The sequence below is a fragment of the Dufourea novaeangliae genome, unplaced genomic scaffold, assembly GCF_001272555.1.
Source record: "Dufourea novaeangliae isolate 0120121106 unplaced genomic scaffold, ASM127255v1 scaffold165, whole genome shotgun sequence".
Lineage (NCBI taxonomy): Eukaryota > Metazoa > Arthropoda > Insecta > Hymenoptera > Halictidae > Dufourea > Dufourea novaeangliae.
Window position 1 is genome coordinate 344,045 of NW_015374045.1, and position 27,670 is coordinate 371,714.

General features: G+C 49.8%; 1 protein-coding gene across 1 annotated transcript; it reads right to left on the bottom strand.

Annotated features, from left to right (window-relative positions):
- Nucleotides 1-2,910: 2,910 nt before the first annotated feature.
- Nucleotides 2,911-26,636, bottom strand: LOC107189615 (homeobox protein B-H2). The gene is made up of 3 exons (XM_015578182.1): nucleotides 26,180-26,636; nucleotides 13,841-14,063; nucleotides 2,911-3,916 (listed from the first exon to the last, which is right to left on the bottom strand). Exons 1-3 carry the CDS (start codon nucleotides 26,634-26,636, stop codon nucleotides 3,013-3,015), a joined length of 1,584 nt encoding a protein of 527 aa, XP_015433668.1. The 3' UTR covers nucleotides 2,911-3,012.
- Between the last annotated feature and the right edge of the window lie 1,034 nt (nucleotides 26,637-27,670).

Below are 27,670 nucleotides of genomic sequence, written 5' to 3' on the forward strand. Positions count from 1 at the left end.
GATAGAGAGAGGCCGCTGCTGAGAAAAATCGTTAACACGGTGCCAGTGGCCGACCGCTAATGGGGGCCGAAATTAATTTCACGTAATTGGGGATACAGGAGAACGCGCCTCGCCTCGCATCGCCGCTTCGCGTCCTCTTTCCCCCTGGCCCTCTCCACCCTCCCCTTTAGCTACCCGTTTTACCCTAATAGGAATAAAATAAGCCCTTGCGCGGCAGTTAGCGCTCGCGCTCTCGCTCCTACATAATTGCAGACCGTCGGCTGACCAACGCCGGAAATAAGCAAACGCGATTAAGGCCCGTGCACGCTGTCACGCTCCTCGGGTTTTACCTTCGACGAAGTCGCAAATTACACCCCGCCGCCGCGTCACCGAATATTCGTCGGTTAACGGAGAACGGGAGACAGCCGGACGCGATTCGTGACAACCGTTTGGGATTCCTTCATGTGAACCAGGAATGAAACTTTATTGAATCATCGCTGTGATATTAAGTTGGGAAAAGAAATTTTGCGAAGAAAATTTCCGATATTGACGTTTCGAATCTTTGGTAACCTACGAACCATGAAAAGTAACAACTATTCTAGATATTCATAATGGTTCGTTGTAGCGTTTGTTCACGTGAATGAATAGAAATGCAAATAGAGAAACACCGTGTGTAGACTGGATCCCTGCACAGACATTAACCCGATCGTAAAAGTCTTGCAGTATGCATCGTCGCGTGAAAATTGTCCCGCGGCTGCTTCGAGTCCGTTTAAAGGCCAATCTGTACTGCAAGCATTATTCACGAGACAGGGGGGATCGATGGGTGAACGAGTAGATCCGGTTTTCTTCGGTAGAAGCTATCTCGATCGTCGAGTTTTCACGTGGACGGTGGGGAAGGAGGGACGGACAGCTTCTCTCTTCATTTGCGAATAACGAAATAATTTTCTGATCGCAATCTACGAACGGTTTCCGGTTCGTTATTAACATCGGCCGCGAAGAAAGTGCTAATTCGTGGTATTCAATTAAACTTTAATGTCCGGACGGGAAAGATAATGGGTCGTGTGTGTATGTGTGTAATGAAATTCGGTAAATCTTCCTTGTTACGAGTAGTTCGCGCGCGGACAAGCAGTCAGAATGTTTCTTGCCACATTGCTTATCGCGATCGCGTCAATTACCGTCGTTGAATACTAACGAACTTATTACGCGAAACAGGATGGGTCTGTTAATTAATAAAGAATAAGAAGAAGCAGAAAACACACGTGGCGCAAGAAAGAAAAGCGGCCCTCCTTAAATTTCGTATAATATATTTTCCATATAATAATTCTCGCTATACAGACATTATTTTACAAAGCATGGTTTTATACTGTGTAACCTGTTGCTGCAATTTAACTTAAAACGTTAAGTCGCACGACACAATACCGTGAGACCCGATCGCGTCTCCGACGGATTTTACAACAAAAGCCGTCGTCGTCGTTGTCGTCGTCGTACCGTTTCTCTAAATGTTTCCATCTTTTTTGTTTTTTTTTTTCATTTGCCTCGTACACCTGCATTTTCCGTCGTTACAGCCTAATATTTATACATTCATAATACTGGTATTTCATCGCCGAACGCGGAGCGACGTGTTCACGCGGTGTGTGGCACCCCCGATGGGTTTCTCATCTGAAGAACAATCGAGATGTTCGAAACGACACGAGTACACGTTTGTTTCACCCCGCGTTCCTCTACGTATACTGGAATCTGAAAAATACTTCGAAATATCTCGTTATCGGTTGGCCTCACGTTTCAAAAACGTGTGACCGATCGAACGATCGCGATCTCCGCCAACCGAACGCGCGCATAACTCCAAACGCATCACCACGCGGTAGCTATTTACAATTCCATCGTTCGAACGTGAAAGTACGATTGTGTCGACACTGACCGCGACGAATCGCGTGGCTGAAAAGTCGTGTATCGTATTTACAACAGGCGATCGGTCAATTTCTTCGCGTATTTCACTCGGAAGATCGAGCAAACTGTCGGTTACGTCGGGGACCAACGAGATACGCTCGACCATTTGAATAGTTCAGGGGCCCGCTCGCCAGGGATCGAGAGCTGTCTCGCCCATCGTGTCCCCTCTTTTCCAACGTTTCTTTTTCTTTTGAACGGGCGACCCTGCGCGGTAATTTCGTGTCATTTTAGATTTCGTTCCCCCGCAGGCAGGTCCCCCCTAATGTCATATTAATTGTATATTCGCGTTCGTACGCGATTGGCTCGTATCCTGGCGCGACCGTATAACCGTCCTCGATTCCAGGTCTAGAGCGTCTAGCTCTCTAACCTATGGTTTACGTTTCCCCCCTCGAACACGGGCGAACAATTTCTTTTTTTTTTTTCTTTTTTTATTTACACCGTGGAAAGTGACGACCTTTTACCGATCGAAATCTCACTGTTCACCCGTCCGCACGCGATTCCTGATCCGTGGCGGCGAACAAATCCCCTTCCGGTTGTGTTCGATCTTTTTTTCTCCTTTCTCTGGCTCCGAATCGATAGAGTCACTTGGTGCCTCCGATGATCCTCTCCGGGACTGGTGGGAGTTATTTTATCTTCCTGTTTAATCGCATACATCGTGCCGCCGCGCATGGTTCACTAAACGTTCGAATCACGGAGAGCTCTGGTTAACCGCACGGCGCTTCCTCTTCGCGCATTCTCATTATCTGGGAAACTCCGGATGTCCCGTTTGCCGTGTCACTTCCTCTCCAGTTCCACCTCGTGAAATCGGCCGGTTTAGTAACATACGCAACAATCGGGAATGACTCCGACAAGGTTCTTCTGCTTCGAAATCGTACCTTGACTCCAGGACACTGGACTCTAAACTGCTCGATGAAACGACGATTCTAAACCGTCTAGCTTTGCTCCGTTATGGAAGGATTCCGAATACGCGTCACGAGGGTTTCCCGTTCTACTGTCTCGGACACATTATTCGAACTCCCGAGTCGAAATTGAAACGTCGTCGACCACGACGTTACAGCGCTCTACAGATCCCTGGACATCTCTGTCCTAGATATCGTGTATACTTTCCTCGTCGCTGTCCGCTCTTATACTCTGAGGGCTGTCCTCCCTCCGCAACGGCGATCCATCGCGACTGTTGCTCCTGTCCCTCTGTCTGACCTTGCTGATAGTCTCCCTCTCCCTTCCGTCGATTATATCCGAGCAGTCTCGGTAATAGTTGCTCAGATTCGACGCGAGCGATCCTATGGTGTTACTGGGTCCCGGTTGGAGCATCGTGGGTGGATAGAGTCTATCGTCCTTGCGCATTGGAGGGGATCTATCCCTTAAAACGGGACTCTTGCTTCGGTCCCTTTGTCTCGTGGCTGCTCTGTTCTCTCGTTCCCGGCCGTCCGCCACTTCCGGGCTGTCTCTGTAATAGTTGCTCAAGTTCGATAAACTGGAGCTAGCTGTGAGAGTGCCTAGATTGTTGCTCGAACCCGCTTGAACCATCGTGGGCGCGTACAGTCTTTCGTCCTTTCGCAACGGCGATCTGTCCCGCAACGCTGGACTTTTGCTTCGGTCCCTTTGCCTCGAGGAACGTTCCATCGTCTCCCTCTCCCGTCCGTCGCCCATCTCCGGACTGTCTCTGTAATAATTGCTCAGATTCGACAAACTTGAGCTAGCCGTCAAAGAGCCCAGCGGATTGCTGGGTCCCGGTGCAAGTATCATCGTCGGTGGATAGAGACGGTACGGCAAAGGTTTCTGTAGTGTAACCGCCGCCGATGTTTGCTGATAGAACAGTCCGTTGGTTGGTAACGCGTGGGCACTCGGGTACGGCCAGTATCGTCCCGCGGCAGGATGCGCTGGTACCGCGGCCGCGGCGCTTCCGTACAGCTGCTGGAACGCCGCCACCGCGAAATTGTTCTCGGCCATCATCTCAAACCCAACGATCGTCTGTCTCTTCCATTTCGTTCTGGAAAAATCAACGGGGGAAAAGAATTTATCAATCTTGCTTCGATTCTACTTGGTTCGGTGTAAAAGATCATACAGAATGACGATATAGCGTGAATCGTTAAGACGTATTGATGTATTATACAGGAAATCCTCGATGAGTGTTCGAAGGCTCCACGACATCGAACTTGAAATATTTCATAAATTAATGACCATATGCGGCTGAAACAAATATCATTGACTTCAGAACTTCAAGCTTGATCACTATCAGTGCTGAGAAGCCTTCGAACGCTCATAGAGGATTTACTGTATATCGTTCAGGGGCATGCTGCGAAAAAATACTCTTTCTAGTCTGTCCACCTAAACGTTAGCAGTCGTTATTCGCATCCGATTGTCGTGAAAATTCCAACGGTATTCAGGGTCAAACCAAAAAACTGTTCATGGCTCCCTGCAATTTCCCGGAATATCCTCGACTTCACCCGGTCTTTCTCTCACTCTCTCTCCAATCTCCGTTTACGTATGTAAATCTCGATCTGGGACAATTACGTTAAAACGGAGTGGCGTGCCGGCAAGTGGTTACGTTGGCCACACTGTCGGAGGGCTTATTATACTAACAAATAGCCCGTGGAGTTTCGCTGCCTAATCATCGCGTATCATGCCACGCGCGCCGCTTCCTACGTCTCGCCTGGGAACGCGAAGTCGCCCTTAGACGCGCGTGAGATATGCCGTTTCGGGGTCTGGTATCGACCAATGGCAGGGCCGGAGACAACTTTGAGAGTCGAATATAAAGGAGAAGGAAATCGACCAGTCGATGAGAAATAATAACGAATTTTGCACTGTGCGCGTCTCCAATTGATCAGAAAGCAACAGCTCCCGGAAAAGTTTCGTTATTCGTCGCATTTCAAGAGAACGAATCTCTCGAACCCTAGATTCTCCGTGGAAATTCCGATTACACGGAGAGAAGGCTGCAAGAGAGATAGAGCAGGATGATAATGGTATTTCAATTGGATCAATTACGCAACTGGTTGCGCGGCGTGCAATTATTCAAGAGCGGAGAGGAGAATTGCCAGTCTGATGTTTCAAAGCGACACGTTGTGATTTAGTTCTCTCGCTCGAGTTACAGAGCATTACGCGTTTGTTATTACTGTAAACGTAATGTTACGCTTTATTGTCCGCGGATGGAACAGTAAATCGTGGATAGAAAACAGAAGAGAAAAAGGAAACGTGGAAAAGGGAAAGAAAAAGCCCGATATCGTGTGGCCTTTGGCGGACTCGACGAAGAAATAATTTTTGGATTGCGGTCGAAGCTCCTGTAATTAACGCCGGTTATACGCGTAAACGATCCCCGTTTAATCGGGCTTCACGGTCCGAATAAATCGATCGACCAATCACTCGATTCGCCCGTGCGATAATTAACCGGCGGCGGAGTAATTAGAAAATTCCGATAAGGGCGACGAGCTGGCACAGGGCGAAATCGCCAATAAAATATCGGCCAACCGAGCCTGTCGACTGGCCGTCGTCAAACGTCGCGATTATCCCGATGATAAATCAGCTCCGCGGCTACACGGCCACCCTCTCTCGATTAAAAGGCCGACGATCCCCCCTCCGTGCTCGTTTCGTGGAATTCGGGACGATAATTAACGAGCGAGTGTCCCCGTCGACCGCTTGCAGGGACATTCGTTACGTTTTTCCATAAAAACCGGCAGCGTGGGATGAAAAATTAAAATGAAAAAAAAAAATCCGTGACTATAACCCTTCGAAACGAGGCCGCCGCGAATTTCACTGGACGGTGGACGAGAGGGGTTGAGAGGGGGGGATGGAGTTCGTTGTCAGGTAATTAATAATCAGGAGATCCGTGGCTGGCAAGGGACAAAGCGGCTCTAACGGATATGCAACTCGCACGGAAAATTCGACAATTAATATATTTCAGGGGGTGCATATCCCCACCCCCCTTCCTACCTCTTCAGTTGTCTCTCTCTCGCACGGTAACGGTGCGGATCGTCGAAAATGTGGGCCACTCTCTCGCGATATGCCCCCCTGCTCTCGGGCTTTTGTGACGGTCGACGATAGAGGTGGGGAGTGGGGTAGCAGTAAAATCGTTCATGAATTTTAAACAGGGGCCCTGTGAATCGAGCCACGATCATTTCTCATTTTTCTGCTGGCACGCCGGAGAAAAGGAGACCCGGCCGATGCACAGTCACAAGAGAACGAGACACGGTGGAGAGTGATAGAGAGGGAGAGAGTGACAGGGAAAGGATGAGAGGACGGGAAACGACAAGTTGCAATGAAAACCACTCGTGCGATTATGTGATGAGTAATGTTTTTTAATACCCCCACCGTCGACTAGGGGTCGCGCCGGTCATTTTCGAGTGCAGCCACTCTAAAACACCCTTAATTGCCCTGCCGGCTCTTTGTATCGGCATTGAATAACCGCTGAAGGGAGAAATTGCGAGAAAAAGAGAGAGAGAGAGAGCAAGAAGAGAACGCAAGGGGTCGGAAGTAGTGGCGGAAAGAGCAAGAGTCATTGATTTATCGTTCTCGAGAGGTACCCGAGGGCTGCTTCGATCTTGCTCGAATACAACCAAGGGTGAAAAGGGGGATGTAGAGGGGCAGAGAAGTGTTAAGAAACTGTAACGATCGCTTCCATCGGGTGCTTAATGATCGTCGACTTTTCAGAGACGATGGAACGGGTGGCCAAGGGGGAGGGGGACTGTTGTTGTTCCGCGTGACTCTCGGTGAGATTTACCTTGATCGAAGCCTTTATCTATCTCTCTTGCTCTTGTTGTCGTGAATTCTTCGGTGAGTTTCTTGAACGAAACCTTCCGTCCCCCGACAATGTCGAGCGTTTAACCGGGGCCTGAGTTATGGGACGCAGTTTACTTAAATCAACGAAGGATACGCAAGAAAAAGAATGAAAATTACGCGACCGATGCGTGGTTGAAAGGGGGAGGACAGACAACATCGACGAGGGGAGGGAGAGAAAGAGAGAGAGAGAGTTAATGCATTTATAATGGTCGTTGAGACTGGTCGGTGGTTTTGCGGTTACCAAGCCCCGCGCGACACTAATGCACCCAAGCTGCCAGAGCCTCGGTCGCGATAATAATGGCGACAGAGACAGAGAAAAAGTAGCGGTGAATAGGGCGACATATTTTTAAATTATTACTCGCCTCACTGACTCCACGACTGGGACACATGTTCCACGGGATCGGTGTCTGTGCGACCGACTGGCTGACTGGCTGCGTATCACCCAGCCGTATATTACTATTAATGTCGGCAATGTAGAATCCAACCGCAAAATTAACTGTAATCGTGAAATTCAAATGTGATATACGGTACAGTCGTAAAAAGACAGCCGTATCAATAACACGTGTCGATAAAACGAGTTCCAAAGTACTGTATCATACGTGAACTTATTGAACCGTTGCCCTATGTTCTTTTCTTACCCTGCTCCAACAATTACTACCATTACAAACGGGACCAGTTCTCGGAGTGCACAGGGCACGACACAAAACAGTGAGCGCACCGGAATTAAAACAAACGAAACGAAGAACATAAATGGAAAGTAACCATTCGAAATAGAGAAAGTTCTACACAGGGGAAGAAGGTGAAAGAAGCCGCGGAAAGTATTTCAGGCCGGCCAGAGACGAATTTACATAACAGTTCCCCGTGATTTTAACCTGGTTCCGCGAACCACGGCTCTGCACACGCCCGTTAAAGATAAACAAATCTACGAAAATTGTGATCCATGGAGGGTGGCGGGTAACGAGCCGAGAAAATCGCGATTCGAGCCCACCGCTTTCACGAGGCGAAATTACCGCGCTAGTTCGTATTTTTAGACGGGAAAACCGAACGCTCTCGTGTATTACAGGGCGCATTATGGGCCGACAAAAGCGCATGCAAATAGATCGTTATACGCCGCGAACAATCCCCTCGCCGACCCTCCTGGGGGCCGGTTATCGCGGGACTGCCGATTAGCCTCGTTTTTCTAGCTATTTCGTGAAATTCCGCGACGGCGTGTACTTGAAATCGTAACACGAGATCACCGGCACCGAGAAGGTTTCGTGACACGAATTTTTCTCGAATCACGTCGCGGACGACCTGGGGAGAAAGAGCGGCTGCTACGATGAGGCGGGACGAGGTGACCATGGAGAAAAGAATGAGAGAGAGAGAGAGAGAGAGTGAGGAGGGGCAGGTTGGTGAACGTTGAACAGGGGAAAAAGATCCTTCGTCGAAACGAGCGCGTTTGACTAGCCGAGAAATCAAGACGATCCGTTATAAAGCGGTTTACTAGAGGCGTGGGAAGCTCGTGTGTTCTTCCGGCTGGTGTCGAGAAGCCTCAAGAAACAACGGGGCCCGGGATTCTCACGATTCCGACGTATCGCGCACAACGTGTTAGCGATGTCGCCATATTGTGCACGGCGTCGCCACCGCCGCAAAAACCGGCGAAAAACAAGGGGGAGGGGGGTATAAGGAAAAACCGGCGGTTTCTTTTCTGCATTTCTCCCGACAGTTTCTTTTCCTCGATCCCGCGGTAAAATTTGCACCTAATTTACTGTTTCAATGGAAATGTTTTGCACGCGCGAGGCTCTAATTAACAGATCGCCTTTCCGAGCGTAGTAGCTCGGTTCTTCCTCGCGTTCGCCACTACGGGAAGTGTAACTTCAATCCACCGCGCCGTCGTAATTGCTATATTTACGAGTACTTTCTCCACGGATTATCTCGGGCTGTCTTCGACAATTAATTCTGTAATTAAGGAAAATAGGCAACGTAACAATGCGCGTGGAACGCCTTTTGCGACAGAACGAGAACTCTCTTTGACCATTAACTTCTTTGCTCATCCCTGTGCGTTAACGGCAAGCTATCTCTCGACGGCGTCGCCACGCGGAGACTCGTTACGCGTGTAATCCTCTAGAGTTAATCATCCGGGTCTACGACTTATCGCTTTTAGATTGTCTTGTAGTAAAGTATTCGAGCGTAGGTACGTAGAGTTGATGATACCGTGTAACGAGCGCGAAACTCTTCATTTTGCTCGCGATCATTACTCCATATTGGTGGTTTCGTTTAAACGAGACTTAACGTATCTTTCCTTATTTATTAATCGTAGGGCAACAACGAAGGATTAATTATTCTCTTCGTTCGACGATACCCCCGAGCATTTACGCCTCTGTTTTTTTCACGACTGTCATCATGCGAGTCGCGTCCTCCATGTGTACGCGCCCCAGCGTCCTCATCCCATAAGCACTTCCACCGGAGTATTCAACGTGTGCGTGCGAGAGAATCCTGCCCCCGGGACGTGACTCGTAATTCTAGAGTATTATGCGGTAGCTCGATGCTGCTTTCCAGAGCTCGACTTACGTTTTTTGAAATCGCTACCGAGAGAGCGGCTGCTCCTCCCCCTTTTGCCTCTACGTCGCGGTGCTCCGATCTCCCTTCTCGCAATCGAGCACACTGCTTCTTACACAATATCATCCCCTCCAAGCCATTCCATTTTCAACGATGACTCGGTTTCCCCCTACCCTGTCGATTTCATTCAGTTTCATTCGCGAACAATTAACCTTCTCGTTACTCCGCCAACCTTACCAGTTACAGTAAATTCTCGATAACTGCTCGGAGAGATCTCTACGTGAAATGCACTTTTGCTTCGTCTCCACTGGTAAGAGGGTTCAACACTGGAGGCTCGGTCCGAAATGTAATTCACGAATTGACACAATTTCTACGATAACTTTTGGGCGTTAATCGAACATTTACTGTAATGCCTTATCGTTCGTTCAGTCTACTATGAGGATACATCGATCGTTTTTCTACGTTTTTAGCTTGGAAATTTCATTAACCGAATAAAATGACGTCCGCGAAATACATGTCGTACGGATGGGGGGGGGGGGGTTAAGGCCGTGGATATTCGAGCTAATTGCGGTGCTAAGGTTTCCCCCGCGTGCGCGCCGGGGTGGCGGCGATAAATCCGCCACGGAACGCATAAATCTAACGTGTCCGTACGGATAAGCCCATCACGAATTACATAAACGAGCACACGACCGCGCGAGCGCCACGTTTCATTAGAATCCGTCTGTGTAAGTATACATACGCTGAGTCTAAAGACTGAGAGCGTGTGGCACACGCTTAGGCGATACCTGTCTCTCTCCCTAATCCTCTCTGGACACCACGGTCGTGTACGCAATTAGCCTGTAGGTAAGTAGGGACGACCTGCTCGCGGGGCAACGTAACGTAAGCCTAATGACTGCGAAATAACCGAGTCCTAGCGCACGCTTCGTCCAACCGGGGGCGGCAACTACGTGGAAAAACCGTCCGGAAGATTTTAAATCGCGGTTCGAACACGCGTAATTTTCCTAGCCGTGGATCGATTCCGAGGAAAGCACGTTTTACGGCCGCGAAAGAAAATCACCGTGACTTGAAGTTCGCGCGGCGTTAAACGGTTATTCCGAGCAGGCGTCTAAACACCGATCCACTGGAGGCGTTCATTACCTGGGGGGGGCTCCCTTTCCATCCGGTTTTTCCTTTTCTACGTTTACCCACGTGGATAGCCTCGTTAACCGGATCGATTCCGCCGATATTTCGTCGTTCGCGGCTTTTCGAGTTCGATGGAAATTTTTCCATGTTGATGAATAAGTGGTCTTAATCGCGGTACTTAACTTTCACGGTATGGGGGTAGGGGTGGGAAAACGTAACGAGGAATTAATGACACGCATCGGAGGGGGAAGGTTTATAACCGTTCGTCCCCGGTGAAACAGCGTGATTCTCCTCCAGTGGGGAGAGGGGTGGATTCTCGGAGAAAAAGGACACGAAATCCGTCGGCGTGGCGCCCGAGGTGTGGTCGGCGCCTCCGCGCAAAAGGCGCCTAGTCACTGCAGCAGCAGCCACAGTAGCAGCAGCATCACCGTGTACGGAGCAACAAAAGTTTAAGCGGGCACTTAAGAACCCGACGGACAGGAGCGTCACTAATTTTCCCGGGGGTTTTTGCGGTCTCTTTAGCCGGGTCCTTTCTGGTATATCCCTGGGTCCGAAACCGGCGATAATCATGGCACGCGTATACACACACCTCTTGGTCGTTTGTCCCATCGTAGTCGACTCTGATTAATCCGGTTCGACCCTTGGTCGGTTCCCTGGTTCTACTGCCTACCCGGTGAACGCGATATAGCGTGATCACATGGATCGATCGTTTCACTCGCGTGTGTGACGGCGAATCACGAACTAGCCCGGCCGATAAAAGCGTGAAACGGCGGCGGGTACGGCAGCGAAACGAGCAGCGTCTGCAATTAGACCTGAAAAATCGAGCCACCGAAATGCAGCCGCACGGTCCTCTCCGCCGGGGTTGCAACCGGCTGACAACGTCGGCGTCTGTCATTACGACCGTTCGCTCGCCACGTAATTGACAGTCTAATGGCACGGTTTTAGGCGGGAACGGGTCTCTTGCCCTCCTCTGGTTCCCCTGTTTCCGTTCTCCGGCCATGCCTATACGGTGGCGCATCCACTATGGTCTCCCCCGCCCCCCCCCTCCAGATCCTCATTAACGATTCGCCTTTCTTTGATCGGCCGCTTGTCCAAACTGAAACGGCCGTGAAAGTCGCGTAGTCACCGGAGTCGCGGGTGTTCCGGGAACGGGGCTAATCACCCTAAGAACGTTGAAGCCGGTTTAAAGACGGGGTTGAAAATTGGCGTGAAGCCGTTCCCCGTGGCGGATGGGTCGTTTCACGAAAATTCGACGGAAATTCCAGCGTGGAAAATGAACCGTCTTCCGGCGGACACAACCAGCCCACTCTCTCTCTCTCTCTCGGACCCGTTTGTAGCATCGAGAAACTAATTTCCTCGCCGTCTTCGCTCTCTCGAGCTCTGTGCTTGAATATTCTTTTGAAATTTATATTTTCTATGAGACTGCCTGTCCCAGGTCTTTGCAGTGTCCACGATGATTTGATGGTAAAGGGGTAGCGTTGCCTAACTGTAAGGTATTTCAATGGCCGAGGATTAAAATGCAAGGCTCGACACAGTCTAATGTTAATTGAATCACCTTTTGATTAGAAATTCTCGTTCTATCGTTGAAGATCCCGCGAGATGCTATAGGGAGGGGGGTCGCTAACGGGACCAAAGAAGCTGTAGAGTGAAATGTTACACCCTAGGACAGAGGAACGTTCTTTGTAGACTAGAGCGTGGCGAAGCGTTGCCGAAAAGAGAATCCTCTGTGCGCGATTTTAATTTTCCTCGGTGGATCCCAACCATCAGGATCCTCGTGACTAACAAGCGTGATGATCGAGGGAAATATAGGTGGACACGAGGTATCGACAGGAACGGAATTGCAAGGCGCCACTGAATGACTCGGTAGAAACCTCTTCGGGCACAAAGGATGCCGCTGAGGATCCCTGAAATCGACTCTACCACCGTCTAACCTAATCCCTCTTTTGCTCATCGAGATTAAAAGGCTCGATCATGACCCCGTATTTAAAAAAGAAACGAATTTCCAATCCTTTATCAGTCTTGAATGAAACCAAGTGCAATCCAACATTCCGAGTTGCCAAAATCTGAATTCCAGTTCGAGACAGTGCAAAAATTCCGTTACGTGTAAAAATGAACGGTCACGAACAAAAACCTACTGGGCCTGGCTCTCGGTTTTTTAAACGATCGTTCACGCTACCGCGATTACCGATGTTTGCGCCCGAAGACCCAAGCCCCGAAGAGGTTACATGACTCTCGAGATACTCCGGTCCGAGGAGAACCAGGTCTGTGGTGATCCTCTTGCGTTTAACCACGTAAACAGCGCCTTTGTTGGCCACCGCGATTTCCATTTACGGATTCGTTACGCGCCGTCACGAAAGACCGAGGCCCCGGCCCACGATTCTCCGCGTCCATGACGAGGAGCCATCTCCCTGCGCGCGCGCGCGCGCGCGGATTGACATGCACAAAGTAACGAAAATGTCGACCGACGGCCCCGTCCGATCGATCAGCCCTCTTTTTCACGATCGGTTTCTTATCGTTCCTTTCAAGCCGCGGCGTTTACAGAGTCAATCTTCAGTTCCTCTCCATTCAAAAGACCCCCGGTTTTCATTTATCAGGGGCGATGCGTCGCCCGGGAACACGGTGATTCGCGCGTTCTTTTGTAAGCAGCAACCAGACAACGTTTCTTTTCAGAGACTCTCACGGGACGGGCTTTATTAAATGGCCGGAACAATGGTTTTTGCTTCGCCCACTTATTTGTGCTTCCCCTCATTTTTTCGGGGACCCATTCAAGCACGAAGAAGTCCGACTCGGCGTTTACCCGATCGCTGTTAACCCTTTCGCTGCTGTTGCCGCCTATAAACATTCTGAAATTTTGCTCGGAGTACGCTGTTGGAGCCTGCAGGCGTTCAAACCACAAACGCGCTTGGTATTGGCATGATTTATAAAAGCACACTGTTGCAATTACCGATCACCGCGTGAATTTTCAGATTTTATGCAATTATCGCATACACCGTCGTTTAAAACAGAGTAGCGGTGGACATTTTATAAAATTTACCAAGTTTATTATTTTCTGATGAATCCCAAAGAAGTCTTATCGAAACAAACACTCTATTAGATTCGCAATTTTTCTAAATCAGTCCCCTAAAATTGATATTTGTATAAATATCCGCAGTCCAGTTGTCACTAACGAAAAGTTTGACTATACGCCACACGTCGATTACGTTTGAATTTGTCGCAACGAAAGGGTTAAACAATTTGTACTTCGACTTCGAGTCTGTTTATACACGCAACCTGTTCGACGAGTGTATTCTTCGACCGGCGTCGTCTGTCTCGAGAAACCTATTAATGTGTCTTGGGTGTCGTCTCGTCTGTCGCGAGGGGGTTGTTTATTATTCTTCGGGATTATCCACCGTCCCCCTATTGTCACCGTGGGACAGCCGTAATCCGTCGAACCGTGGGTGTGTATCTATATCATAAATTTCCACGCGATTTTTAATCCTACCTTCTGTTCTGGTACCACGTCTTGACTTGGGTGTCGGTCAGCTGCAGCTTCGACGCCAATTCCATCCTGTCCTGCACGCTCAGATACTTCTGTCGCTCGAAACTCTTCTCCAACGTTTGCAGCTGATGATCCGTGAACGCGGTCCTGGCCTTGCGTTGTTTCTTGCTCTGCGCGGAGCTCAGCGTGCTGGACGAGGAGCTCTTCGGGTCGTCCTCTTTGCCGCCTGGAAAAGCCGGTGAACATTCGTTTTAAATTCTCGTTTGGAAATCCGAGCAATGTTCTTTATTACACGACTTCATGAAAGGTCCTCGAGTCATTCTCCAACGTCTACGAGAACGATCGAGTCTTCCAGAGACTGTAACTACTTTCATCATTTAAATCGGTTAAAATACCCGATGAAACTGGGACGGGCACGGGAGTTAAAGAGAGATCGGATTAGCAGTGCTTTGTATTCCGTGATACACCCTGCATACGACCCTTGGAGGTCAACCAATAGCCTCCTTCCCTAACGGCGAACAGTAAACACAGAGATTCTCCATGCAAGTTTCGGGAATGGGCGGGGGTGAGGGATGGGGGAGGAGGACGAAGTTTCGTCGGAGAAGAGAGAGGCTTTATTGCGCCCCGTAGGGGGGAAGTAATCGATGCCGGCGCGCGGGTGCCTCTGGGTTTTTGCTGGTCCCCGCATGGACGATATCGCGGCCGCCTCTCTATCGGCGGAGATCCTTTTGTTCTCAGTCGGAGCATCGCGCAGCCGTGAGCCGATTGGCTGGTATCGCGGATTGGACCACGCAGCCGCGTCGAGACGCCGCAAATTATACCCCCCCATGTTCGCCGGCACCCACGGAGAGGGTGGGATTCCCCGAGGAAACCGATTACACCCGATATACACGTCGGCAAGTTGCGCTTCTCCTCGCCGCCACGCATACACACGCGGAGGCACACACACAAACGTACACTGGTTCTACCCGGATCAAATCTGACGCTGGGACACTCACGTACGCACGCCAATCCACGGCCCGTGTCCCCGGTTCATCCCCCTCGAATCTCGTTAACGCCGCTCCTTTTATTTCTTCCATCGCGGCCCGGGCGGTGGCTCGTAGAAACGCAATTTTCTAGCCCCTGGAAACATCTACCCAGAGAAAAATCATTCACACGGTCTACGGTGGACGATCGAAAGGTATTCAAATCCACGTGGAAATTTCGTAACGTATTCGAATCCCGTTGTAATGTTATTCTATCGCCATAGTTAAGAGTTCGAAACGGATTGCTAGTATGTATTCCACCGACCGAGAACTTGGGATGAAAATCGAGTAGGTACACGTACCTGTACCTTATTTCAGGTGAAATTCAAGCGGATAGAGAGTGTCTCTTCCCCCACCCCCCCGATGAAACAGCAAAAGATTCTTTCGGCTCAAGGCAATCCCGTCAGGGGACCGATCAGGGGTGGCAACCCCCTTTGGAGGAGGAAGGAGATGCTCTGCGGGCTTCTAAAAGTATCTAAAGGGCCGTTGTCGCGAGCTCATCGATTGGAACGGTCCGTGGGTGGCGCGGACCGAACCTGGAGGGATACAGCAGGGGAGAACGACGCGGAAAGTCTAGAAAAAGACGGAGTAGGTGTGCGAGAAGATAGAAACCTGAGGGAGATAGCACAACGGGTAGGTCTGGGGAGTGGTTGGGGGTGGTGGGTGGTAGAGAGCCCAGTAGGATTGAGTTAACTCGAACGAAAGCGTGGCTCTTAGCCTCCGTTTGATCGGCCAGATTCGCTCGAACGGATCCAGGACCTGGGTCCGCCATATTGGCAAAGATGGCCGACGATCCCTCAGGAAAGGCACGGGGAAGGAATTTCATCGCAGACAGCGTCGACTCTCGAGGCTGGAGGTCGAGCCACGAGGGAGGGAGAAAAAGGTGGGTGGGGGGCCTGGGGCGCGGTGGAAACGGAGGTTGGAAAACTAAATTTACTATGTGATACACTTAGAGTCCCGGGTCTCAACCGACGGAGTTTCTCTTTTTTAGACACTTCCAAGACGTTGGACTGGAACTTTTTCCACCGCCCCCCACCCACCCCCCGACATCCCCACCCGCAGAGAGTTTCAAGTAACTCGAGAACCATCGCGAAACAGTCGTCTTCCCTCGGTGCTACCTTTTTTTTTCCTTTTCCTTCGTCTTCTTATTTCCCTCTCTTCCCGTGGAAAAGTACGTTTTCTAGGTTTCTTCCAGCGCTTACTTGCACAGCACGTACCACCCGGTTCGAAGCTTTATCCGTGAGCTCGCGCGCGGCGTATTTACGAGACCGTCTCCTCCTCCCCCCACGCTTTGTGTGTTTCACTTTGCCTCGACGTGTAATGGGAGCCGATGCTTCTGAAAAGGGAGGATTCGGGGAAAACGGTTTCCGCGATGTGTGATCCGCGATGGAATCGAAACAGTACACGAGTTTAGAGGAGAAAAATGCTCGCTGGAATTAACATGCTTTGTGGAATGAATCACGAGTCTTCGCGACACGCGAGAACACTTCCACGAACCTATCCAGAAGAGGATTCCTGAAAGCATCTCTCGAGGTACCTACGCTTCCTTTTTTTCTTCTGGTCACCAGACATTATTCTTTCAACTTCGCCACCTGTTTCCATTACATAATGCCACGGAGTTTCATCCAGTTTTTCTTTCGGTCTCGACCGAGATACTTTCCGAACAAACATCGTACATCATACGGTTGCCACGAGACATACGGCGGCCTCGACCGAACTTTCCTCTTCTTGCGCGCAGCTTCTCCACCGAAGAAATCGGTCAGCCCGCGAACTTACTCCAAGAACGATCCATAATAATTCCGGCCCACGAGATAGAATCGCGTTTATTCGCGAGGATTCTTTTTCAAAATTTTAACGAGAGCCGAGCATTTTAACGAACCCGATGGTCGAAAGGAAGGAAGGGTAGAGAGGATTGTACGACGAAGTTGCGTTTCTTTAATTACGTCCGTACGGGTAATTGTTACAATAGTCGTCAGAAATACGACGTCAGACACCGGATACACGGAGTGTATGCACCAATGAAAATTGTCGTGTTTCACGTCACGAGCTAGAAAGAGAGAGAGAGAGAGAGAGAGAGAGAGAGAGAGAGAGAGAGAGAGAGAGAGGGAGAGAGAGAGAGAGAGAGAGAGAGAGAGAGAGAGAGAGAGAGAGAGAGAGAGAGAGAGACGGAAAACGAGGGCCTCGCGTGCTACGAGGCAACGACGCGGTACAATGTATGGAACATAAAAGTGAGATTAACAGGATGTTTATCGAGCAATTATTCGCTGCCGCAATTAGTGCCAACCATGGACGTAACCACGTCACCCGGACCGGGCAGGTATCGTCTTCGACTGGGGTTCACGCCAAACGTTGCCTGTTTTACAACGAAACGCGACACCTGCAGGATGTACAAGCGATTACAGCAAGGGGGACCTGAACGCTACACTCGAAGGACCTCTTGCACGTCCTGGCCGAGAGCAACCACGCGTATTTTCATCGTTCCACTGGAATACCTGATTAAAATCAAAATTGCAGCTCCGAGATACGGAATCGGATAGTTGCACCATGGATTCTGTAAAATTTTAATCGTTTATACGACTACGTATATACGTAGTCGCCAAGGATTATTATTCGTACGGGGGTTACAACAGCTCTGTAATTAGGAACGACGACGGGGGTATGTCAAAACTTATCCTGTCCACGATCTATACCAGTCGCGGTTCAGGAGGCGTCAATTAACAGTCGTAAACTGTGCGTTCCCAAGCATTCCAGGTTACATTTTCATCTGGCGGAGAGAATGAAAAACAAGAGAAATACGTATCAGCGTCGAACGATCGTTTCGAGACGGACGCTTTGCAACGTACCCCTCGTGTAACGACATCGAGAAGAAATCGTGCTTCCCGTCCTCTCACGTTTAATCTTGAAATTCATAGACGAGAGACAGAAAATGAAGGGGAAGATAGATAGAGGACCGTCGAACAAAGAGTTTTTCAAAGGGGGAAATTAAGAAATCGGAAATCCGACGACGCAGACGCTTCGTGCCCGTTCCCATCGAGGAACCGCCGACCGCGATCGTGCAGCCTCCCGCGCGCCTCCGCGCTTTTTATTGCGGATTGTTACGTGAGGCTTTCTTTTTTACATCTACATTCCGTGGAATGTTAACGGCATTGCGCCAGCTTTGCGGGTAAAAACACACACCTGCACAGAGGGTAGGGGGGCGGTTAGCCGGTGTGCCAGCGCGGCGAAACAAAGCAATAAGCAAATGAAAATCGCGACTCAACCGGGGAGACACACAATGGTGGAGGAACCGACACGGACTTTTCACCCTTCTGCCACCGCTGCCCGCTCCACCTACCCCCCACGTTTCCTACCCTGCTCCTTTCCACCCATTTCTGCCCGGTTGCGTCGGTCATAAAGCAACGCGAGGCAACTGTTTGCAAAACTTTTTATTATATCCAAGTTTTTTACGATCTGTCCGGCTGACTCGAGGCTACCACTGACGTAATCGTGCACCATTGCGGTCTGATCGAAAGACTAGTGTATGTTTTTCTTTTTCAATTTGTTCTCGCACAGCTGCGGAAGCGAGGGCGATTGTACCGATAAAGTGACGCTTCGAATATACAGTAGGACCTCGATTGAACGGTTCACGATCAACCCCAGGGTCTCTCGGTTATATAAACGATCGTCTCTTGCGAGTATATTTTGTTTCTACAAAATACCTCTTCCGTCGGTAATATGACTTCTCAGTACACTCTTATAACGATGATTAAAATGTTACGACAATACATTTTCTCAGATCTTTCGCAACTTTTATTACGATATGAAATTCGTCTAGTTAATTTATAAATTTGTAAATTTTTAAAAGTTTGTCACGTTCTGTCGACCGATCGAAATAGATACGCGTTTGTCGTCGATAGTTCGAGTGTTAATAAAATACAAGAAACTGTAAGTAGCATACCCCTAACTATGATTATTACATTCCCTTTATTTCTAATATTCCAGTGAGTCTATTATAATATCGATGTATATCGAAAAGAGGGTAGAGAAAAGGTCAAAATCGTTCAGGATGCGAAGGAATTTACTTTTTCCAATTCCAGTCACACCTACCAGCTTGGCCCCATGTCGTACGGGGCTATCCTTTCATAGTTCGCCGCCGTGTGCACGCACCCCTCTCTGCATTGTGGCAGAAGGGCGGCGGCGGTCCCCGTCAAGGGGTAGGAATCTGACCCCTCTTCTGTATTGTGTTACCGTGTCGCCACCTTTTCGGGGGCAGAGTACACCGAGGGGGGATAATGTTATAGGGCTAACGTTTTATTGCCTGCCCACTCTATTTGCAGTCACCCCGGGGGGTAGGGAGGGAGAACAAACTGCCGGCGAGAGTTTCGAAAACAAACTCAACCGAAACGATGATGTCAAATTAGTGTCTAGCGTACAACGTATACAGGTCACACCGATGGTTCTTTGCATATCGACACTTTCAAGGGGGACAAAACCTGTCGTCTGAATATCATCGAGAGACCACTCTCGACGACTTGAAAATAAGCTTTCAGAACCTAGAATAGTTCGTTTCGGTTCGATTTCTGAAAATGTTCGCGGTCATTTTTAAGGATCACGATGGCGGAATAAGGACACACATACATGCGCGCAGAGTGGTGTCGAGTGTCGGCCTGTACAATGATCTGTCGCGCACCGTGGAAACATTATAGGGAAAAACGCAATCGGGAGTTACTGTCAGATCGAATTATCGGTGCCTAAGGTTTCCGCGGGGTGCATAACGAGGCGCGTTTCTCGAATTTCACGGGTGCATTCCGCGTGGCCGGTGAATAGGTATATATACGGCCACTTGTGCCCCGGTGCGATCGGTCCCGAGTGTAATTAGCTGGGACACGGTGTAGGTTTTACACGGTTCCGCGCGACCGCAGATATTTTCGTTCCCGTTGACGTACCTGTAATCGGGAAAATCACCGAAATCGCGAATAACCGAAACAGGAAATCATCGAGAACAATCCATCCCCCTTCCTCCAATCACGAATTGAGGGGGATTAATTCGATCGCGAGAAGAGACGGCCCTCGACGGGGTTGTTGACAGTGAAAAGGTTGGAACAAGACAGAGGGTGAAACGAGGACACACACACACACCCCGCACGGGGTGGACTAGGGGAGCGTACGACAACGAGAGCTAGCTTACCCTAATTGCGAGTAGCCGACTCGGGAAGTGGTCTAGACTTGCTGCTTCAACTTCAAATCGGATTTACTTTGTACATATTGGCAAAGCGAATGTTGTCCGGTGCGTTGACTGAAAACCAATAAGAGCCCCTGATCTTCTACAAGAACGTTCCATCGTCTTTATCTTAATCGTGTCTGTGAATCGCCATAGATCCTTACGCATACAACAATTGCATACATTTTTGTTTTTCTTGACCATTTCCTAAAAATTGTTCTCGAGGATTAGGCCACCGTTAATGGACAGAATTGAAAATAGTACAGTCGATGGAAGGTACTGCCAGCGCATGGACTCCCGTGGCCTGGTCTAGCAACACCGAAAGTCGGCCCTTCTGACATCAAGGCCGGCCTGGTCACGCAAAAGTCGTGTTAGCGACTCGCCAAGTGGCCTCCAAGCAGTCGTCAACGGTGGGCTCCAGGGGGGTGGGACGGTTCGTATACACGTGTCCACCTTCTTGTGCCTGTTTCTCAAACGCTTGTACACGGTTCCCCCCTCTGGTGTTCGTGTGGGTGGCTCGGGGGGTTCGTGACTATGCTCGCGTGTTAATTGCGACTGCATTGGCCGCTATTACGTGGAAGGGAATTTCGGCAAACGAAAGGTGGCAGCGACGATTAACTGCGGTGACAGGGACGAATGGGGTTTCTGTTCTTTTTCTTTTCTTTTTTTTTCTTGCTTCGTCCGCAGCGCGAGATTCGAATTGGTATAGCTTGTAGAATCGGGACATTGATCGTTCGAAATGATACCCGATATATTTATCGACAAGGTAGATGGGAACGTCGAGATCCGTTAATTCGCCGACCAGTTCCATGAATCTATTAGATAATCCAGCGCGGAACCGGTGAAATCGGTTTTGTTTGCTTCACATTACCGGCCGTGAAACGTCCGTGAGATTTACGCGCGGTATCCACAATAAACGACTGGATCATTAGAGTGGGCACACAATCGTGGTGTATTATCGTTCGTCTAAGTCCCGACACACGTGCAAACCGTCCACAGTGTTTACAAAGCGGCCCGATGTTAGATTAACCGTGCATGATTAATTATTCCAGCGTTCGCGGATAGTCAGCCATACCTGAAACAATACCATGCACCCCTGACCCGATTAACTTCGCTTCGGGATACGCGTGTGCGATCGCGTAGGTATCCGAGAGTCGTTAAAGTTTCCAGTGAAACGAAAGAAATAAAAAAATATAAAAACAAACGTAGCAATCTTTCGTCGACAATCGAGAGACATTGTCGTTTTATAACGCACCATTCTGTTCTACCTGGTACGGTATCCTCTTTCGATATCCAATATTATCTCCCGTGGAACTCGAGCACGTAGATCGATCCGCGTTCTCTTCACGGATGATTCGCTTGTTAGGTTATACGTACACCGTCTGGACGACCACTTTACGATCCGTGGACTGCGAATGCGATAAACAACAGTGGAAGTTACCATTTTAAGGGTGGGTGCAAAGCGAGGTCAGCACTGTCAACGCCGGGACGAGCCGGCTAAGAGGATTCCCGTTCGTGAATCTCGTTAAAAGCGTGAGAGAGAGAAAGAGAAAACAGTGGAGAAGCAACCGCGCGAATCCCAACGACAGACCCACCGCGACGCGCGCGCTACTGTCGTTCGAATGCTCGACGTGTATATGTATAGAAATGTTTAGGGAAATCCTGATGGATTCGGCCTCGTACACACCTTTACACACCAGCTATTTGAAGAACAATAGGATTGATCCCGATGTTCGTTACGTGACAACCACGACGACACACGGGTGAACCGTAAATCGTGTGCTATCGATTCGTAAACGACGACTAGGGGTGCTTCGTTGATCATCGAAAAACGGGGCTTCCGATTGAAACGGAACGTTACTCGGGATATAGATACGCGCGATACCAAATCGTACATATTTCCTTCCCAAGCGTGCAACGTTCCTCGATGTACGTTACACCCTTCGAACATTTCTCCTCGAAGAATACCCGTTTCGGTGGCCCGCGATTCCCTTTGACGTCGCGCCATACAGGACGACGCGCTGGCTCCCGATGATCCGGAGAGAGCACCGGATTAATCCTGGGCAGATAGTCTCGTCAAAACGCTGACAGCCGGTTCTCGTTTGTCAAGGTGTAGGTACTCATACCTTCGGCATGCGCGAGCACAGGGAGAGAGAAAGAGAGAGAAAAAAAGAAGGGGGGAGAAGAGCACCGCTAAAAGTCGAAGTCGCTTTCGTCTCGGCGGCGGTACGGCCGTGGGCTCTCTTATAGAATTCCTAATCCTCGCCGAGATCTAAACGGTTGCCAATCATTTCCGGTTCTCGGATTAGTCGTGCGCGAAAAGTCGGGATCTCCGCCGTGCTAAAGGCCGTGAAACTGGCTACGGGTGAATCCCCCTCTCTCACCCTTCGCCCCCTAGAATCATCCACTGAGAGCCCACACGCCAACAATGGCGGGTTCGGTGGAGGACGAATGTTGGCTTCATAAGCGGATTACAAACGATTTGTACACGCGCCCCGAAAAACTTCTCTCCGTGTTCGACGCCGCGGCCGAGATTCCGGGTATTCCAGGCATTTTTTTTCCCTTTGGAACGTTGACACCGGTATACCGTTGGACAATCATCGAATACGCCTCGAATCGACCCGTTTAGGAATGACACTTTACCCTTTTTTCCTAAGTTACGAGGAAAGGTTGGTTGTCCACGGTATGAAATATTCTTTTCAAATCCTCGTACGATTCTGTTGTTCGTTGTCGTGCTCGACGTGGGGGTAGGCGAACCGCGGGGTCGTATGAAAATCTACGATTGATCGCGGGAGAATTGTCGGGTGGCGCGCGGGCGCGCTAGCGAGCGTGTCCGACGGCAATTACATCGGCGTTATACTCCTCCTAATTGGCTTTCATTAATTCTTTATTGGATTGAACGAGCAAGGTGGACAACGTGTGTGCACGCGGGACACCGACAATTACTCCCGCGAGATTAGATATGTATATAGGTACGTGAACACGAAACCGCAACGGGGATGTCGACGTCGCGATAACGCGCGTTTATTCCGAACATTAAAGCGATTCCTCCATGCTCGACGTCCGTATTCAAACAGTCGCGGACGTGTTTTCCCGTGGACAGAGAGAAAACGGGAAAACAACCGTCGATAAACATCCTGTCCCCGTGAGTAGCATCACCCTGCCGAGAAATAATTATCGAAGCGACGTTTTGTAGAGCGAGAGATCGCGTCAACCCCGTGTGCGTGGATAAAAAAAAACGAAACTCCGCTGATCGGCGGCCACGGAACGGTATCAAAAGAAACGATGTTCAGCGTCGAAAGCGTTTGATAGATCGAGAGGATGGATCGTGTATAATCACCGGTTCAATCATCCGTAAAGCGTGTTCGTCGGCAATTACAACGCCCGTTACTCCTTCTAATTGGGCTTCATTAATTCTTTAGCTGGCGTCCGACGACGACGATTAGTCCGCGTGAGGTTAACCGCGACCGATAACGCTGTCGAGCACAAGTTGCTCCGAGGGAAAACCATCGACATTTGCCTGGTTTATCGCGACGCGTATAGTTTAGTTTTTTTTGTTTTTATTCTCGCAAGAATATTCCAGGCTTTTAAATCACGGCTGGATCGCCATCGGGACAAGAACCGATGGACTGCTCGAGTCGTATTATCGTAAACTGTTTTCGTTTCGCCACCGATATTATTGATCACCGTATCGTGACTCTCGCGATTTTCCAAGTGACAACTTGTTAGATACATTGTAATCAAGGTTTATTGACGAACGAGCAACGGATAGAACGTTCTCGTCAAGATCTCGATGGTATGAAGTCCCGATCAAAGTTAAGAGACAAAAATCACAGGCGTGCAGTGTCTATTTGATCGATTATTATAAAAAAAAAAAGTAAAGAAGAAGAACCTGTTTCTTCCTAGCGTACCGAACGGAGTATCATGATTCCACGGAATTCCAGCTCCCCTCCCCCTATTATTAGAAAAAGAATCGGCCTCCGGTGGTGGACTTTCCCAAAGAAAGTAATTGTTCGATGGATGAGGGATAACAGATTCCTTCGAGTTTTTGTACGTTGCCTGGTCTCTTCTCGGTTCTCACAATCAGAAGCGGTATTAGTGCTCCGGGACCGTGTCTCTAATCACGTAGCCGTAGTCATGCGCGTAATTGTTCTTAATGTACTTTTTGTGGGAAATAAGCCGATTACGATGTAAGCGTATGAACTTAGCCTCGAAGGAAAGCGCCGTGGAACGTCGATCGACGCGCCGGGGCACGTAGAAACGGGAACGACGAGCGGTGCGCCGGGGTAGAGGTGGAGGGGAGGAGATGGAGAGAAAAAAAAACCACCGGCGAGTTGTAAATTGACGGAAATTGTTTCGAGATGATTGGTATTAGCTGTACTCTCGACCCGATGCCTCTCTTGTCAATGGAGGCCCTCCTCTCGGCCGAGGCAGCTGGAAACTGACAAATGGCTGTAATTACCGTTTTTTCCTCGCCGATGATCGTAACTCGACGAACATCGGCCGCGGCAACATTTAATCACCGACACTCGTTTAAAGTGTCCAATAACACGATGAGGGACGAAGTCCCGTTTCCGCGCGACTCGTTGTTTGGACAAACAATAACGATGGAACGAGATACCACCGTGTGTAATTTCACAGAACGAATTAGACGGAAACAAAAACAACGAAAAATCTATAAACATTGGGAAAGAGGAGGGGGACCAGTGAAATATAATCGACGGAAGTGTCGAAACGATCCGCTCTGACCGCTCCGCGGTAATCGTTGCTCAGGATTCCATTAGCTCCAAGAAACCACACGGTGGCCCTCTAATTAGGGGACACGCCGAAAACGAAGAATCGCCGGATCGTTAAAAACCGCGCGCGCACGCCGTTCTATCGAGATTTCGAAAGCTAAGAATCGATCACAGGACGATTACGGCTGGTTGGATCAGCGTCGTTAAGGGTCGACAGTCGCGAGGATCGGTCATTTAATGGAAAGGCAACGGGTTAAACGTCGCGATAGGTCGAAAGGAAAAAAATTAATGGATAACCTGCAAGGCATCGACACTCGTATACCGTCGTTGCTCTTGTTCGAAAAACAAGAATGTGATTCCATACAGAGGTAACTACCGACCAAAGGTATGGGACCAGGTCTGATAATTAACGACAGAAAAAAAATAATATTCTACAAAGATGTGATAAATTGCAATGTGCTATAATTGATTGCAAACGATTTTGCACAAGTACTGATTCCGTAACTTTTATTATATCGTAACCGAATAACGAGTTACCGTTCCATTAATCATATACTGTGGTCCCATACTTTCAGCCGATAGTGTATTTCACGATCGGCGAATCTTTTCGACGGTCATAGAATATTGGGAACGGGTAATCGTACGCGGCAAGACAAATTAATCGAGAATACATTGTGAACCATGTTCGATAGCGATCGTCCCTGGCAGAGAAGAGAGAGAAGGACAGCCGTTTCAGGTAGAGAAGTTGAATGAAACAAATGAGGGTAACATAATTAAAGCGTTCGAGCGGCGTAGGCCCGATTTGAGACCATTAGAATTCCTAAACGATGTCGGGACAGAGGAGGGGCTGCCCGGCAGAGAGAAAAGAGGATCTTTTATCTCTCGGGAAATATCTGATCCTCGTACCCGGCCCCTCTCGTAGGTACGTACTATACGCGTCGCGTTTCGTCGCTCGCAACCACCGACGGGTCCCGGCCCCGACACGATCCCGGTCCGAGTGGAACATCCGGTCGGGATGGTCCGCCCCATAAATGTCCTTGACACCTCCGTGAAAGTCCACGCGGGAGCGGCCAGGTTGAACAAACCGACTTGGCTAAATTAATTTCGCGTCTCCTTCTTCCTTCCCCCTACCCCCTGATTCCTTGTCTCGTTCTGCTTCTTCTGACGCGTACAATTAACAAACCGTCGACGATCGTTTGCCTCTTGTACGCGACGAATACTCGAATCTCGGTCGCCAGCCTGATATACAAATATACCTATATACATATGTATACATCCCATTACATGGTAACGACTTAATCGCTGACTGGTTTCGCGGAAATATTTACCCACTCGGCCCGGCGACGAGAGACCGCGATAAGAAACATAATTGACCGCTTACCATTAGAAGTAACGGAAGCGCCGTCGTGATGACTCGCGTCGCTATCCTCGTCGAGGTTGCTGTTGTTCAAGGATGTCCTGGACTGATGCCTGACGCTCAGATCCCTGGGCGTCGACGGCGGGCTCCCGGGTGGTTCCTGCGTCTGCATACCGGCTGCCTGATGGTTCATCTTGCTCGACGCCCCGCTAAGTATATCGGTGATCATGAATCGCGATCTCTGCGGCATCGTGGTCGCGGCGTCGCCCCGCTCCAAACCATTGTTATTCCCGTGATTGTTGTTCCTGCCGTCGAGACCGTTCGACAAACGTTCCACGCTGACCCCGTTCCTCTCGACGATGTTCTCCAGCCTGTGCGCCTCGAGGCCGGACATCCTGCTCAGATTCAGACCACCGTTATTGGCCACGGTGACGCCGCTCAGAGCAGCCACGTGGTGGTTCTGATGATGATGGACCGTCATCACGGTACACGTAGGTGGTTCCCTCGGGCTACGGGCACCTGCAGGTGCCTCTGTCGCCACCCCAGGACTCGCCCTGTACCTGGGAGACAGAATCTTGTCGACGGTGACGGCGTCGCGTTTCGGGGTCAGTAACTCGTTATTTTCTTTTTGCTTGTTCTTTCTTTTTTTTGTCACCGAAACCTCTCAACGGCAACTACACTTCACTGTTGCACGTATCGGGTCCTGTGTTCCCGTGCCACGGTGCCCTCTCCATCGGTGTCTGTCCCCGTGACGTTACCAACATTCCTATGGATCGAACGTTCCGTTCGCTCGGGAATAATCGGGTTCGAAAAGGCTTCCTTCGTTTTCGCGTGTCCTCCGTGTGGTCGGCTTGCAACGGGCAAATCCTATCGGGCTCGCCGAAAATCCTCCGGTCGATTTCGACGCGTGAATCGCGAGGAAATGGCGCGTGAGATGGTCGCGACGATGCACCTTGCGATTCCTTTGGTTCGCTCCGCCTCCGCCGGCACCTTCTTCCTCCTCGTCTTCTTCGTCCCGGCCGCAATTAAGGGGCCGCTTCGTTGGTCTCCTTGGTTAATTGCTAATTGGCCACTTAACATAATTGCCACGCGTAACAGCCAGTCCGTCGGCCATTTCCGCTTTCCTTTTTCTCCCTTTCCGCGGCCGTTTAATTACGGATTACTTTTTTTCCTCTCCTTTTTTCTTAGCGACAACCGATGCTCAGCAGACGGTTCCCTCTCGCTTTTTCCACCCGCGATGATAATGCGCGGCCCGAACCCGGAGTGTGTTACACGCGAAACAATCCCGCGATGGCTGTTAAAGGCTCGATGTCACGCCAGGCTGTAAGTTGCCGTTTCGAGCCCACCCCCTGGGTTAATCGCTCTTATGACGACCGTGGTCCGTGAACGAGAAACCACGATCGAGCCAAGGAACCAGCGCAGCCTCGAGGTGCCAACCCACGGAGCCTCTCGATAAAGACACAGACACACACACTTTCTCGATATATTCGACCGGCCACGATCGCGCCAGGGATC